Source organism: Corvus cornix, chromosome 3, assembly GCF_000738735.6.
Source record: "Corvus cornix cornix isolate S_Up_H32 chromosome 3, ASM73873v5, whole genome shotgun sequence".
NCBI classification, from domain to species: domain Eukaryota; kingdom Metazoa; phylum Chordata; class Aves; order Passeriformes; family Corvidae; genus Corvus; species Corvus cornix.
Window position 1 is genome coordinate 94,844,801 of NC_047056.1, and position 16,989 is coordinate 94,861,789.

Consider the following 16,989-nt stretch of genomic DNA (forward strand, 5'->3'; position numbering starts at 1 on the left):
ACTAATCTGGATTGGGGGTACAGTGTGTGATGGAAGAAACTGCATTCTGCAAGCAGATGACAGATTTTAATATTTGTATGAAATACAAAGTCAAGTGTAGACAGATAAACACATTTCCCTTTTTCATAGCAGGGTTTTTTCACAGATCATGTCATATAACTGAAGAAGAGCAACAATGTCTCTCTTATTTTCAAGGGATGATACTATTCTTCAGTGAAATGCAGAGCATCTCTTACTTTTCAACAACTTAAATGGGAACTAAAAACAACTTGACACTTTACTAAGCTGAATAGACCAGTTGTTACGCTCCTGTTGCCATTTTAAATGCTTTACTTTTGGGAAGCAGCACAAGAAATCCTGGAAGTGATAGATTGTGATCCGTGTTATCCTAGTAACATCTTACTGTGCCCAGAAATAGGTGATCTGATAGTGTAAAGATGATGTACGATGGATTCAACACCTGGGAAAGTAGAGTGTGCATACTACGTGATCTCATGTTGATTACATGTGACAAAATTATTTCAGTCACTTTCCAAACATTTATTTTTGTAACAGGTGCTGTCAGCTGGGTTTTGTGGTTGCTTTTTTTTTTTTTTTTAATTTATTATTATGAATAATCACACATTTATGTCATATATCATATTTCATTCTTTGAAGATCTGTAGCTGCTTAGTACAGAAGCCAGGATGGAGCCCTTAGGAGATGAGGAGACACACACTGAGAGGGAATAACTTTATAGAACGTGAGGGACACACAGGCTGTAGAGGAATGATGGCCAAGGAATAAACCCTCTGTGCAGCAGAGACCAGAAGTTTGCTGAGAACAATGGGAACCCAGGCTTCAGAGGGACATTCCCTAGAGACCCAGAGTGCACTGGGCAGACTGTTCTGCAACTCTGGAAATATCCGGCGTGCTGAACTGAGAACAAGGCTAAAAAAAGAGGATTGATTTACGAGGATGCAGTGGGCAAGGTGGAGATAAAGTTATGTATGTATAGTTTTGTTTCAGTTTTCTTCATTTTGAGTTTTCCCCACCCTCAAAAAAGAAATCAGGTGTTCTAGTGTCTGTTCTAATAAAACCTAGCTTGCCTATTAAAAAGCTGGTTTGTAATGTTCACTGTGGAAAAAAAGTATGAGCAGTGTGACCGCACAGCTCTGGGTAGGGCAGGGCCTGCTGCAGCACAACATGCAGTCAAGAACAAACCTGCAGGCCAGGGAAGACTGTGGCACCAGGGTCACATCTATTACAAACTGACAAATTACCAAATTACAGTTGTTCTGGATCTTCTCTGCGATTTTTTCCAGCATACCTGCCTGCATGTTCATATGTATGATTAGTTCAACACAGAGCACTTGGTCATTAAGAAATTACTTACTGATTCAATACACATTTAGAATGTGATTAATACAAGTAAGCTTAATCCATGTCCTAAAACATCCTTGTTTTTAAAAAGCTGCTTGGAAACTGTGTAAGTAAATATAATTCAAATCTAGTTTCAGATCCAAAGATAAATGGATGAAGGAAATAGGTTAAAATAAAATATGGAAGTTCTGCATTCTTTCAGACTTTACTTTTCTGGAGTGTTTTGAAATAGGGTTTACTGGAAGAACCATGTAATAAATTGCAGTTGTGGCATCTCTTTCCTATATGAGGTTAAATAATTGTTTATTAGATGCTTTGTAAAAAATTAAGAAATATTGGAGAATATTGCAAAAAGTAGAATTGAGGTGTAAACTGAAATATTGAGGTGATAAATGCCTTAAGTTGGGGTTGGGGGGTTGTTGCCGAATATCTTCATTTAGCTGTCTCGGTGTCTGTACTTTTATGTAGCTCTTCTGTGCTAAAGATTGTACTTTAGATCTACTCTTAGGTGCTGTTTTATCACAGGGGAAAACTAAGTATCTGTTCTCCAGTAGATAACCTGTTTTTCCAGTATTTCCCATTTTCCAGTCTGTGTTCCTATACTCTTAATAACGTCTAAACATTTTGTGCTATTTTAGCTGGTATATTTGGAAAGAACATTTTAAATGCTGCACAGAATTTTAAGATTGCAACGTTTCTTATCATTTCTGGTGTTATTCTGAGCAAAGGGAGAGCTTTGAATTCTTTAACTGTTGGTTGAAAACCATCTCTGAGAAAAAAAGCTTTGAAGAAAACTCTGAATGTTTGTTTGTATCCTGAAAATTAAAAGAAAGAACAAATTTTTAAAGTGGAAATGTGATATCAGATGTTTAAAATGTTTCCAGTCTTTTAATATAAATGCTACAAGTCTTCCCCTCCCATTCACAGTGGTGCTATCTGTTCCAATACAGAGATGTAATCTTATTTAGCCAAAGACTAAGAAGATTTCTCTATTTAGTAGCAATTAGTCTTTGTGGCTAATTAAGATAATTGACCATTTCTGATTTAGTAACCTTCAGAATAGTTACTGGTTGTCATTGAATCTCTTTTCTTGTATGTGAATATGCTAGACTTTGTGATTTTACTTTATTTTCCTCACTGAGTAAACATAATTCTCAGTGGTTTTGGGGACCACAACTGAGCCCATTTAGGAAGTGCTGTATGATGCCTGTAAACAATGGTGACTGAGTCTGATTCTTTGCACATCACCCCAAAATGAATGAAGACAGTGAGTTTGAAAGTTAAAACAATAAAAGATCACTAAAAGGTCAAAATATTTGCTTTCGTTTAAAAATTAAGTCATTGAATAGTACAGAATTTGTATCAGAAATGTTGCTATTTTAGAAAGATTGGGGGCTTCATGAAGTATAGCTTTCTGTATATAGTGACAGGAGGCCCAAAACATTACTGCTAAAATTAATTTCTACATTAAAATAGTTTCAAATATCTCCTGGATGCCTTAAATCACTGTGTGCTTGGACTGAGTGTACATATCAAAAAGCCAAGCAAGCTTAGAGTCTGTTTCGTCATGTATCCAGCTGGGATTGGGAATAATCACTGCTGAAAGATCAGAGAAGCAGAGAGAGCAGTAATGGGATCTTCAGTTTCTCCATTAGTGTCTCATCAGGATGTTGTGAAAAGTTTCAGATTTTAGGCACAGTCAATAACCAAGACAATGGTTAGTGGAGCTGTGAGAGGAAACGAGACCCTTCACTTTATCCTACATAGAGTTTGGTTCACAAGAGGCACATCACAACAGCCACCATTGGGTTCAACGTGCTGAAACAACAACAGGAAACAAACAACAATCCACAACGGTTCAAGAAGGAACACTACACAAAAATAAAGCTACTTACTAAAAAGAAACTAAAAAAGGTCAGCTAAGAGAAGGAAGTTGTACCAGGTGGTATGGAAGCTACTTAAGGACACCATATGTGATATTCAAGGCCAGCGCCCACCACCTGTCATGAAAGGCTTGAGAAAAAGCAAGAGAAAGACAGCAGAGCCAGACAACAGAGTAAAGGAAGTTGTTAGAAAGAAGTAGGTGTCTTTTAAAAAACTGAATTCACACCCAAATGATGTATTAAACATATATAAATGTAAGAACGTGGTAAGACAAGCGAAGGAGTGTTTGAGCAAATGTTATATAGAATTAAAACTGGCAATAGGTCTTGCTTCTGATGCACCAGGAGCAATGTGTCTGCCACTCTTTCGAGCCAATAATCATGGTGTAGAATGAGTATTTAGAGAGGCCTGTTTCAGAGAAGTTAAATAAATCCTTTACATTGATGTTAGCTGTGGAAAAAATACTATGGAGAATCCCATGATGTAGCACTTCCTCCTGGCTTTTCTGAAAGGATATGTGAAATTGAAGTGATTTAATGGTCATGCAACAAAATAAATTCTTAAAATAGAGTTCCAAGTACCAGATTCTGTTCACATAAACTTTCTAAAAGAATTTAAGAAAAAAAAATTGCCCGTATTACTGACAATGATGCATAGATACTCGATTTTCAAATTGCCTTGTTGTCAGAGCCTTTGAGGTTAGATACTGTGAAACCAGTTTTTTAAAACAGTTCTTAAATTGTGCAAGGAACTGCAGGGCTGTAATCCTGTTGTTTGTTTTAGACAGTTCAGCACAAATTATGATGCAAAATAACATTTGTGGATGCTTCATAACCTGTGATCTGACTGGGACAGATCAACAGAAGGTTTGCAAAGAGGAAGTATACAAACATCTTGGAATCTTTGAAGGTGCAGGAAATACATGGATAAGGATGCTACAGCTGATGTGGTTTCCTTGAATTTCCAGCAAGTTTTTGATAAAGCCCCTCTCCAAAGAGGGCACACAGACATAATATGAAAGATGAAGCCCCGGAGTAGTTAAGTAGATGAAGAGAATGCAGCAGTTCTCAGAACACAGAGGTCACAACTGGAGACTTGTGTTCAATAGCTGGTCAGGTAAGAAGAGTGAACAGTGATATCAGAAGGTTTCCTGATGGCTGCATGGATATTAACTGCACTAAAGGCAAGAGTTTGGTGCATTGTGATACCAGATTGAATGATTTGTCAAAAATGACAGATGAAACACATCTTAGACAGTTGTCAAGTGATGTACTTACAAAAAAATAACCAGTCAAAATTCACCTGCAAAATGGTGAGCTCAGAACTGACTGTTACCAGGATTTTACAGTATGATGAATAACTGTGAAAACAACATTTTAGCACTCAGCAGCAATCAAAAAGCAAATAAAATTATGGCAATTATTAGGGTAAAAAGTGGAAAAGAACGGCCATCATTATACCTCTGTGTAAGTTCAAACTTGATGTTTTCTTGACTGCAGTGTATGGCTGCTGTTTGATACAGGATATAGTAGTAGGTAGTTGTTTGTTGTGACCAAGTACAGTTCCTCCTATGGCAGGAATTTTACTTAACTTATGAGTAAGAGAAATTCATTTGTATATACAGTCAGGCGAACATTTACAATTCAAGACTTATGCAGAAAGTGGTATCCGATTATTATCATTAGCATTAATTGGATTTGCTTAAAATCCAGGAGATAATACTCCTTTGTGGTAGGCAGCACTTATGCAACATTTGCCAGTTTTATGTGAATTCTTCATTTGTCAGCACACAAACATAGTATGAATGAAAAAATAAAAGACAGTCCCTATCCTAAACAGCTTCCAGTCTTTTGCAGTTTTCTACAACATTACAAGTGCTGCACATTACTAAAAGTTTTAAAGTTTTTAAATTGGTTTTCTTTCTCTGATTTCAAATGATGATTTGACGCAGTTTCCCCCAAAAAGAGTGAAAAAATAGTAACATCATTTCATGTGTGTGAGATCTTTCCAATATTGCTTTTACTCCAATGAACCATTCCATTGTGTTGCATTCACTAACCACAGCTTTTCACTCTTGGTCAAATTGCTGCTACAGATATCTTAATTGGCACTAAAAATAACATTCGTTTTTTCCCTTACAAGATCCTAAACCAAAATTAAACTCCTCTGCATTGACTGCATGGTACACCATGGAATATTCATGCAGTATCAAGGAGAAGAAAAGAGCTTAAACTGGCTGAAAAATCAGGAGGGGCATGCGTCCTGTTTCATCTGGAAAAAAAAACCAAAAAACCAAAAACAACTCCAAGCCAAAAAGCCAAAACCCAACAGAATTACAGAATTACCATGAACGACATCCAGACAGCCGACTGTGAGCAGGAGAGCCAGCTGCCATACTTGAGTCACGATGAGCACATTGTATGGATTCCTAAAGCTGAGAGGATATTCTTTGACTTTGTTTTCCTCAGTCTGCTTTACATATTTTTCTCTCTCTCTCTCTTTTTTTTTTTTTTTTTTTTTTTTTTTTTTTTTTTTTTTTGTCCCCTGTTCTAGAAGTTTGTTCTAATAATATTCAAGGACCTGATTTCTAAAAATCCCTAGCATTCAAAAATCTCAACTTATTCTCAGAGCCAAACTTCGTTTTGCATGCTGTGGAACTTCGTATCCCTTAGACTTGCAGACACCTAACTAATCAGCCTCCCATTTTTCATTGTCTTATAGGATGCTTTCTCACAATGCTTTCATCTGGCATTGTCTGAAGGAACTGAAATAGTAAAGATAAACTCGAGGAAGCTTGTATTTTCCATCATGGAGTTGCCAGCAGTGTGTTCATGCTGGTAGTTAGTCTGGACAGGAGGAAGTCAGCTGTTGCTCTTAGCCTTTGTTAAGCTTTGTATTTAATCTCTTTGTGTCTCCAGCTGCTCTGATGATGAATACAAAGTACTTTGCTAATGTAATAGAACTCAGGGTTAGCTTACTGGGAATCTTCATGTCAGTAATATTTTTTTTCATTTTTTTTTCCTTGAAGATAGAAACTGGCAGCCCTGACTTTTCGTTATCACAGTTCAGTAAGCTGTATGTATAAACTGAGTCCTCTTACTTCATTGAAAGTCTTTTTTTTACATATTTCTACCTCTGTTCTGTTAAAGAAACATGCAGTTTGAATGGAGAAAACATTTAAATCTTTCAGACAAGATAAGCTAGGCTGTAAGAAAATGACTTTTTCTTTTAGTGCTGACTTACATTCTTAGGCTGCTCATTCCCACTTCCATATCATACTGTCAGTCAGGGTAGTGTGACTGTGCACCTGCGTGGTAAACTGCATCCGAAAAGCAATCTATGCAAAAAAAAAAAAAAAAAATTAACTCTGAACAGTTCTTGAGGTAAGAGTTCTTACTAAGGCTGAAAGAAATGGCTATGAAATTATGACTATGACTGGAAAATGTGTATGGGCATTCCATCTGGAAGACACTTTGCTCAGTCGGAAAGGGCACCAAGTGCAGACTAAACAGGTTAGAGTCAATTGCTCCTGGATAATTGGATTATGTGATCAATTAAGCAACTTGTGGGGCAGAGATAGGAGGGAGAGAGGTGACAGACCATTATGGAACAGGAGAAGAATCATCAGCTCTTGTGGAATTAGAGCAAGCTGTAGCTATAGTTGTGGCTAGGGTTAATGCAGTTCAAAAGCTATTCCTATTGCTGCTTAAGTACTTACTCAACATACTGAGATTGCTTCTATAGTGTATATTCCCTGCATTTGTTGTAATACACAGCTTTGACATAACAAATGTTTTCTGTCAGTCAGAAAAATATTAGAACTAAGTTTGTATCTATTGAAATTTATCAGGCCTCCCTACTAGCTTGAAATGTAGAGAATCATTCAAAAGTTGGGTCTTGTTTGGGTTTTTTTTATAAAACAGTGGATTTTGTTAATTAGTAAAAATCATCTGATGAGCAGACTCATGAAGAATGAGTCTGTGTGAAGATTGCTACCTTCCTGTGTAGCAATAATTTTTGTAAAAGAAACTGATTCTTCACAGTTGTTGCAAGCATCTCGATTTCATTTGTGGTTAATGGAAGGGGAGAGAAAGAGATTAAATCCTTCAGGTAGTATTTCAATCCCTGCTGGTTTAGGATGAGATAAACTGCTTTCTGAAGATACAAGTGTCTTTTGGGTTTATGAGAGGGAGCATAGGTCTAAGTATTCACTAAGTATTTTCAGGCAGCTAAAGCTGTGGGAGGCGAATCCCACTGAACATGTCATTTGTTAAGGTCATTGTGTGGGCTGTGACATAAACTTTATGGTGTATGTTTCTTGTATAACTTTCATTTATATTTTACAGTATGTCTCTTGTAATCAGGTAGCCTTGCTGGCAGTATGAACAAGCAGTTCTCTTGGTTCCTCTGCATACCACACACGTGGGAATTCCATAGCAAACTATACCATTAGTGAAAAAAGGTTTTACTTTCTTCTATTAGCTTGTGAAACAGATCAGATAAATTGCCTGTCACCTTGCTTTCACATGAGGAGGCAGAAATTAAGTCTATTTTGTTACTCTTTCAAAAATCATACAAATATTTTGGAGTTTCTTTCTCTGCTAACTTCTGTGAGAGTCTTCCTGTTACCTGCCAAAATCCTTCAATTCTGGAATTATACTAAGCAACACAGCATTACAAGCTTGAGCAGTACAATAGGTTTATATAATAGCTTTGGAATATTTTTCGTATTATTTTCCATCTCTTATGTATGCAAACAAGGTGTTAGCTGTTATGATCACTGATACCAACTGAGCAAATGTTTTCGTTGAGTTTTCCATGATGATGCACAGGTATGGGGTTTGTTTTTCTTGAGCTGATAACAGCTCACTTTACCCCTACCAGCGAGCTGTTCAAATTAATCCCTTTTGTGTGCATTGCTTTGCATTCGTAAGCATCTAATTTCATTTGTTCCTGATGCTGAATCACTGGTAGCTCCCACACATGGAACAGTAGATACTACACAGATACTAGAATACAGGGCAAAGAGTGACAAAACTGCTAAAGGACTGCCACTCTAGCTCCTCAAGAGAACTAGGTAGAGTCTTGTGTTTCTTTCCTGTGTTGGAGGAAAGTCAGCATAGTTCTGGTTTCCTTTCAATCAGGCATTTATCTTAATACCTACACATGGGAAGACTACATCCATTCTGCCTTTTGACAGCTTCACCGTGGTCTCTTCAGACCTTCTGCTGTCCTGAGGTACTTAGGATAAGGAAACTTTTGGATTTGACTCAAAATATTGGTTATCTTAAGCCCCGTCTGGCTTCTGCCTGGTTTTTTTAAAGTGATTTCAAATGAAAGAGGGGTGTTTGGCTGCACAACATGCTGTCGTTTTGCTGAGATTTGGGGATCTCAGATGCTTAAAGAACAAGTTAGGCTGCTTTGCTGAGAGCATAGATTAAAGTAGTGTCATTATCAAACAGTGCTGTTCAGGTTAACAGTGGGCTGCGAAATTTTGCTAAACAATGTATGTATATTTGCGGTGAAATTCACCTATTATAACACAAATACTCCCATGAAAATCCAAATTAGATCTCAAGATGAAACACTGATGTTTTGTTTATAGCATCTTTCACCATTTGTATCTGCCTTCAGTTCTGATATTTTATTCCTTCAGGATGACACAGACGTTATTTTTCCCACATCCCATATGTCCGAATTACATATAAAGATATTTAGCTCAAATACCATGGGTGTGAAACATTCCACACTGTGGGTCCAGGGTGACGTTTGGCGTGTCTTTAACATGCTGTGGTGTTCAATTACAATACAGCAAATTTATTTTTATGCAGCATTCTTCATTGAAAGTATGGAAAATTGCTTTGCAGTGAGTCATCTGACAGCTAAAGAACTAAAAGTCTGTAGTGATATTTAAAGAGAAAGTGGCTCAGAGCTGACAGAGTTCAAGACAGAAAAAGAAACAGAAATTAAAGAGAGGGCCTCCAACCATGGAGAAAATAGCGACAAAGACTGGTTGGGGGAGGAGTGATGAGAAAGCCAAACAAGCTGAGAATGTCAGAGACAGTTCAGGAGATTACGCGTATCATTCTGAAACAAGCATTAGGCTTCAGATGTCTCTCTTGTATTACACTAGCCTTAGCCAAGCAAGGTTGCTTTGACCCTAAGAGAATGGTGTAAATCCAGATAAAGAAGAGTGCTAGGCTCAGGGCACTGTTAGGAATTTAGAAACATGCAGGTAGGGGTTGAGGGAAGGATTAATGTCTTAACTTTCTAGAGCAAAACATTAGGATGTGGTGTTTTCACTTTGGCTGAACACCAGGCACTCACCAAAGCCATTCTATTACAGTCCTCCTCAGCTGTATCTATTACAGTATGTCCTCAGCAGGAGATAGAAAATATTACTAAAGGTTCACCAGATAAGGGCAGGGAGAGATCACTCACCAACTACTGTCACGGGCAAAACAGACTCAGCTAGGGGAAACTAATTGAATTTATTACCAATCAAAATTAGAGCGGGAGAGTGAAAAGTAAAATCAAATCTTAAAAGCATCTTCCTGCGCGCCACGGCTGCCCCCCCCCCCACACCTCTCCCATCTTCCCAGGCTTAACTTTATTCCCAGTTCTCTACCTCCTCCCCATGAGCAGAAGAGGATGGGGAGTGAGGGTTACAAGCATTTCACCTCCTCAGGGAAAGGGGTCCTTCCCATTCTCCAGCATGGGGTCTGTCCCATGGGAGACAGTCCTCCACTGTGAGTCCATCCCACAGACTGTGGCTCTTCATGAACCGCTCCAGCGTTAGTCCTTTCCGACAGTGTGCAGTCCTTCAGGAACAGATTCCTCCAGTGTGGGTCCTCTGTGGGGTCACAAGTCCTGCCAGCAAACCTGCTCCAGTGTGGGCTCCTGTCTCCACAGATCCTGCCAGGAGCTTGCTCCAGTGGGCTTCCTATGGGGTCACAGCCTCCATCAGGCTTGCACTTGCTCAAGTGGAGGGTCCTCCACAGGTGGATCTTTGCTGCACCATGGACCTCCATGGGCTGCAGGGGCACAGCTGTTTCACCATGATCTGCACCACAGGCTGCAGGGGAATCTGCTGTGGCATGTGGAGCACCTCCTTCTGCACTGACCTTAGTGTCTGCAGAGTTGTTTGTCTCACCTGTTCTCTCTCTGCTCTTCTCTGGCTGCAATTACTTCTGCACAATAACTTTTTTCCCCTTCTTAACTATGTTATCCCAGAGGCGTTACTACCATCACTGATGAGTCAGCCTTGGCCAGCAGCAGGTCCATCTTGGAGCTGGCTGACATTGTCTCTGTTAGACATAAGGGAAGCTTCTGGCAACTTTTCACTGAAGTCACCCCTGTAGCCCCCATGACCAAAATCTTGTCATGCAAACCCAGTACATAGAAGAAAACTGGCATTCTGCAATCCATGATGTTTAAATGTGTGAGGATTTTGTTAGACCATGAATGAGGAAATTACTAGTTAGGGAGGAATTATTATAGACAGGAATATGGACTTCAGCAGCTGTGCACTCAGAGGGAAGATGGGTGGTGGCTTCTGGCCAAATCTTCCTTGGCTAGTGCTAGAGGGGTTAACACTCAGAAAGTGAGTGTGTGGGAGGAGCAATCAGTTCAGGGTCAGAGATTACTTTAAAACTCCGGGCTTTGTGTACAAGGATAAGATCTGAGTAAAGAAGCACAAAAGCTGTCTTGAAGAGCAAGAGGGACTTATTTGCTGTGACATGTGAGGCTTTTGAAGAATTAGGTAGTAAGGAAATTATAATGTAGGAAGGGAACAACAGAAGCAAGGCAGGCTGTTAAAAGATTGGAGATTACTTACCAAGGTCACTGTTGCCTTGCATGCTTTTCCTATGAAGTTGATGTCCAAAACTGAGCTAGGAGTAAGATATCCCAAAGGAGGAGAATGTTTAAGGAGGAGAAAATAGATCAGTCAGAAAGAGACGTCTGGTGTTTTTAAAGCGCAGCACTGTCATGAATGGATATTATCAATATAAACACTATAATCTTTTGTTGTAAATTATGTACATTCTTCTTGTGTTCCTTGTCAAGTCTACCAGCTGATGGTGTGGGACTCTTTGGGGAACTCTATCATGCCATGTCACACAGTCTGCCCATGCTGTTTTTTGCTCTGGGGATTCTTTTGACCTCACTCTTTATAGAACCATATTACCTGCTTTAAGAAGGTAAATGAGATGTAAAGTATGTAGCATGAAGGAGGATACAGTCTTTATTGAAGCAGAAGGGAAAAAAGCTTGTCTTTTTAATACATTCAGAAAAGTTGACTTTGACATTGTAGTACTGAAAGACATTGTAAGCATAAAAGTAAGGTTAGAGCCACTCAGGTATCCCAGAATTTAAAGGGTGTCATATTTCATTGTATGCAGTTCTAAAATGTTTATTACAGATCTTCTTATTTACAGCTCTCATGTCTCTTTTGAATCCACAGAAGAGGAATATCAAGGGCAAACCAAGAGAAAGCGCATTCGAAGGAGGAAACAAAAGAGCAGTTTACAAATCTCTAGTAATTTACATGGAGAACAAACAGATTTGGGAATGCAAGAAACTGTTGTTCAAGATAATTTACAGCTGCAGCAAACAGACGGTCCCAGAATAAGCAAAAATAAAAAGAGGAAAATGAAAAAGAAGCGACAGAAAGAAAAAAAGAGAGCAGCTGGCTTAGTAACAAAAACTACTGGTGTGGATTTTACGTATCAGCCTGACAAAAACAACAAAGAAGAAGCAGCAGGCTTAAAAGACATAGATGAAAAGGCAGATAGCATTCTGGACTTCCTGCAGGCAACACAACAAATCTATTTTGCCGACAGTATGTACCACTCTTTCTCCTTTCTTTTTATGAGTATTACCACACAGGGGAAAATGGTTATGCATTTATTGCTCCTGTAAAATGAGACAAATCTACTAAAGTGTCTCTCTTGAACTCAGTAAGACATGTGAGTACCTAGTATTTGTCCCACTTTATGGTGTGTACCTGACTATGTAAGAATTCACATCAATAGAAAAAGCTTGTGGTTGTCAGTCTTTAAAAATATACATGGTGTTCCTTGCTCTTCTTTTAAACATTCCAGTGCCCTTGGGACAAGTGGTTAAAATTCTTCCCTTTGCAAGGAAACACCCAGAAGGATTACTTGCTTTCAGAAAACTTCAAATGAGGCCAATTGTTATCCTTAACTACTTTTATGCTTACTATCTCTGAACCAATCTACTTCTCAGAATGTTCTCCTTCCCAGGACGAGATATATTTGTATTCTATAAGGAAATCTAGACAGACAGCATGTAAAGGAACGGGGAAGATACTACTGGCATTGGGAAAGTATACTGGCATAAAGTGCTTGTGAACAAGATGAATGGGAATTGATGCTCAATGCACATTCCATAGTACTTCTGAAAGAATTGCATGGATTTATCCCTAATGGCCTATTGAATGTTCACTGGTCACTGTGGAGCTGAATGGATAATATTAAACAGCTTACCTGCCTGTATTAGTCCATCTTAAGTCAGAGCTGTCGGCTTCTAGTACCATAAAATTCATCTTTTGGTTACAGAATTACTGTAAAAACCTTGTTAAGATGACATCAGGGATTTCATGTTAATTTTCTTTTCAAGATCTAGACATGGAATTTTCTTTGCGTAATGTTAAATTTTTCTGCTGCATCAGGTCTTCATACTAAGACTAGCATTTGAAATCTGTCCTACTTTCTGGCTAAGGTATTTCCCTCACCAAAATTAAGAATTTTACTACTTCACCATATGGCTAAGTAAATGCAAGCTAAACTACATGCATTTGCTGTAGTGGAATTCCAGAGTGACGGAGCAAGATTGAAATTCTTCAACTTCTGCTGCTAACACATGACCCAGAATAGAAACCTGATCAATTGTCCACAGCTGTGTTGCATGTTGAGTTTTAAGAAAGTGTGTTCTTGAACTTCCAGCTTTCCTGAAAGTCAGGTTCAGGTTTTGGCAGTTTTTGACAGACTGACTGGCCCTAGTTTCAAACCAGCAGATCGGAGTGTTGAGCCAGTGAGGACTTTGGAAGCCACAGAGAGGAATTCTTAGGTGAAAGGAAGTTCATCTGCAGATGAGATATGACATCTGTAAATCGGTGTGACTAACTTTCTTGTTAGGCAAATCCCAGTTTATATATAGATCTGACATTATGCTGCTTGCCTTTTCTAGTTGAATGGCTTTAACACTCCCTATTTTTTTTTATAAAATTGGAAGCCATTGCTTTTAGCAGCATTTTCAAATGGTCACGTTGGACTATACTTCTAGTACATATATTAAAAATCTGAATCGGGAAAATTCTGTACTTCTCGGGTGTCTTGCTGGTAAAAGCCAGAGGGGAGTTTGGTTAAAGGGACAGACAACACATTGTTACTGGAATGGAAGAATGAATTTATAGTTTAGTACTGTATAAGCAATTGTATTGGGTATGGCTGAGCTGGAGTTCATTTGCGCACAGCAGCCCCCACAGTGCTTTGGAAAGGTGTTGATAACACACCAGAGTTTTGGCTACTGCTGGGCAGCACTGGCATCGTATCAGCTCTGTCTCTCCAACATTCCCCTCCATCAAGGGGCTGGGAGTGGGCAGGATCCTGGGAGAGGACACAACCAGGCCAGCTGACCCAAATTAGCCAAAGGGATATTCCATATCAGATTACATCGGCTCAGATATAAAAGTAAGGGAGGGAGGAAGAACTGGAGGCATTTATTATTTTACAATGTTTGCCTTCCAGAGCAGCCGCTACATGGGCTGAAGCCCTGCTTCCCGGGAAGTGGCTGAACATAACTCGCTGGTGGGAAATAGAGACTAAACCTTTTTCCTCTTTAATTGTGTGTGTGCAAACATCTGCTAGTTTTGGTGGGTTCTTTTAGCAAACTGCCTTATCTCAATCTATGAGTTGTTTTTCATCTCATTTTCTCTGCCCTGTCCCACTGGGAAGGGGAGTGATAGAACATCTTAGTGGACACCTGGTATCTAGCCAAGGTCAACCCATAACAATATATGTTCTTCTCTGCTGTCTTGCATGCTGTAATACTTGCTTTTTAAATAAAAACATAAAGGTGCAATACCAGGGTAATTGCTTCCAGAAGTGCTTTGCAGTAGTTCCACAGAGTTGTTCCCTTCTCCAAAACATGTGTACAATTTATAATACATAGTGTGTAGGAAGTAAAAACAGTGCTTTGGCCACAGTACAGTTTCTTCATCACACCTTCTTCCTCTGCTAACTTTGAAAATTTGATTCCTCTTGCATTCCTATCATTATGAATCCTATTGTCTTTTTTACTTACTGAATTTTCTAGTTTTCGCCTTACCATTGTTTTAATACTTAACAAAAAATGTTTAACAAGCTGCTCTTTAGTACCTGATATTTGGTTGTCAGTTGTACTAAAAAGGAAGGTGCTGTTCTAGAAAAGAAAGTATAATTAGGAAAATTCTCTGAGCTCGCTGAATATTTTTAACATAGTTTTCTAACTGTTTTTCCAGAGAAATCAGAATGCAGAGATGCTGCTGTAAATTCAGCAACTGCCCAAGAGCTCTTACAACGTCTTGAATCTCACACCATCTCTTCCTCAGATGTGACTCATCTGCATCGGCTGAAATCGCTTGTATTGCTACAGGATATTGAGAGATTGAAAGATGCTTTGAAACAATTCCAAGAGCAATCTATGATGTCTCCTGGTAGGTACTATTCACTCATGTTCATACAGTGATATTTTTTGTGTGAATTAAAATTCACATCGCTTTAGTTTTTTAATTAGGAAGCTGTAAATAATTATATAATAGTAAATATATGCTTATACAAGATATGAAAGCATAATTCCCCCAAAAAATACAGTGATATCCCTATTTTCCATTTGTTTACAATCAATATGGAAGCTTTTCTCACTTCACAGCAACTACAGAATACAAGATGATTCAGAGGTTTAACCTAGTATTTTTAAAATCTGAAATGTTTTAAGATGTAATCGTATTTAAAGCATATTTTTAATACATTCCCTTGGTAGACTTTTTAAATTGCAGCAATTAACTTGTTTATCTTGGAGATTTTATTCCTCCACTTAAGGATTCATTTTACATGCATAAGAATCAATAAAACCCATTATTTTATTTCTTCCTGGTCATCACGTGGCTTCTTTAATACACAGACTTTGCAAGCTAAATTTTGATGTACAGTTTTGGTTTTGTTTAAATCTAAACATCTGTTTAAGTTTCTAAAAAATACTGTTGATAATGTAAAAATTTAAAGTTACTCTTTATAACAAACAATATCCTGAAGTCATTAATAAAAAGAAAAATTACTGTGTTACTAAATCTTTTCATGCCTGAGGCACAGGCTCCTTCTGTTCTTTAGTATCACCCCTATAATTTTAGTAGAATCTCTTCTTGTAAAGTTAATAGTTCTTAAGTGAACGTGGGATCCACATGTAGTCCACATAAGGTATAATGATTCATTTTCCATGTAGTCTTCATTTAAACACTCGTTGCTACTAGTCATTAGAACTTGTGTTGCAGCACCAGACAGAAATCTACAAGATGTGCTGCATTTTCTTGCCTCCCAAAGAATTTAATCAGAGTTGAGAGCACTTGGCTGTGGCATAAGCGAATCTCAACCATTTCAGACTGCGCTCTAAGTCTTTTGAAGAGTAACAGCAGAGATGATAGTAGTGTGGTAACAGTGTAATTAAGATCATAGCCACCAGAGGCTTAGCAACAGCATTCAAAGAAGAGACATCTGCTTGTAACTTCATTAAATGATTTACAGCATGATAGTGGCTAAAGATCCTCATCAAGACTGAAGCCTCTTGAATGCCATGTGTTGGACAGAGAAAAAAGAGAATTCCTGCCTATGGAGTTCAGAGCCGATACATTTTGAAAAGGACACTCTTAGAGAAGTACGTATGTCTTCTTTTAAGATGTGCAGTATGACAACCCTTAAGGTTCTGATGGATGTGAAGTATCCACATATACATGGAATGAAATCCTTCTGTGCATTTCAAGCCTACAATCTCTGATCTTAATTATAATCACATTGTCTCATTGGATGTAATACATGTGTGCAAACCAAGTAGAGCTCAACAGGAATGATGAAAATGGTATTGGCCCTTTATGAATGAACTAATTAAGCTTCTATTGATTAAATCCAAATGGAATTGAAGTGACAACATTCATGATACTCTTTACAGGCCTTATCTAACTTTTATACAATACAGTTGGAGTTCTGTTGGGATTTGCAGCCTTGAGACAAGTTGCTCTGTTTACTTTTGTATAGCAGAAATGTCAGACTGAAGAGAGAAAACAGAAGCAAATTAAAACCCCTAATTTTCCAATGTATGTATTCATCACTGGAAAAAGCAAAAGACAGTTTACTGAGTGATTTTTAAAATTCATTAATGTTTCTACCGGTACAGCCTGGAATTGTTTACTCTTCCAGTTGATTTTTTTCCCTAGTAACTGCTGTCACTCTGGGCTCAATTCTAATCTCATTCCAAGTTCACAGTGGTGTAACCATAGTAGTTAATTTGATATTCATGAGGTACAACAACATAAGAAAGAGTAAAATAGATTCTTATAAATTATTAAAGGATAATTAAGCACCTGCTAGTCATTAATTTTCCTCAGCAGACTTTAACAAATACATTCTATTTGTAAGTCAGGAAATTGAGTGAATGAAAACATAATGGTCTGAAATTTTACTTTGAATT

The 16,989-nt window shown here is 38.1% G+C and overlaps 1 protein-coding gene across 7 annotated transcripts in view; it reads left to right on the forward strand.

The window, feature by feature from the left end:
• ERICH1 (glutamate rich 1) overlaps positions 1-16,989 on the forward strand; it is a 96,977-nt gene that overhangs the window by 50,418 nt on the left and 29,570 nt on the right. For 5 of the 7 annotated variants that reach the window (XM_039568384.1, XM_039568386.1, XM_039568385.1 and 2 more), the window contains 2 exons: positions 11,711-12,088; positions 14,771-14,965. In XM_039568384.1, the coding sequence (XP_039424318.1) occupies positions 11,711-12,088; positions 14,771-14,965 (573 nt within the window). The other 2 variants (XM_039568389.1, XM_039568388.1) reach the window with 2 other exon arrangements.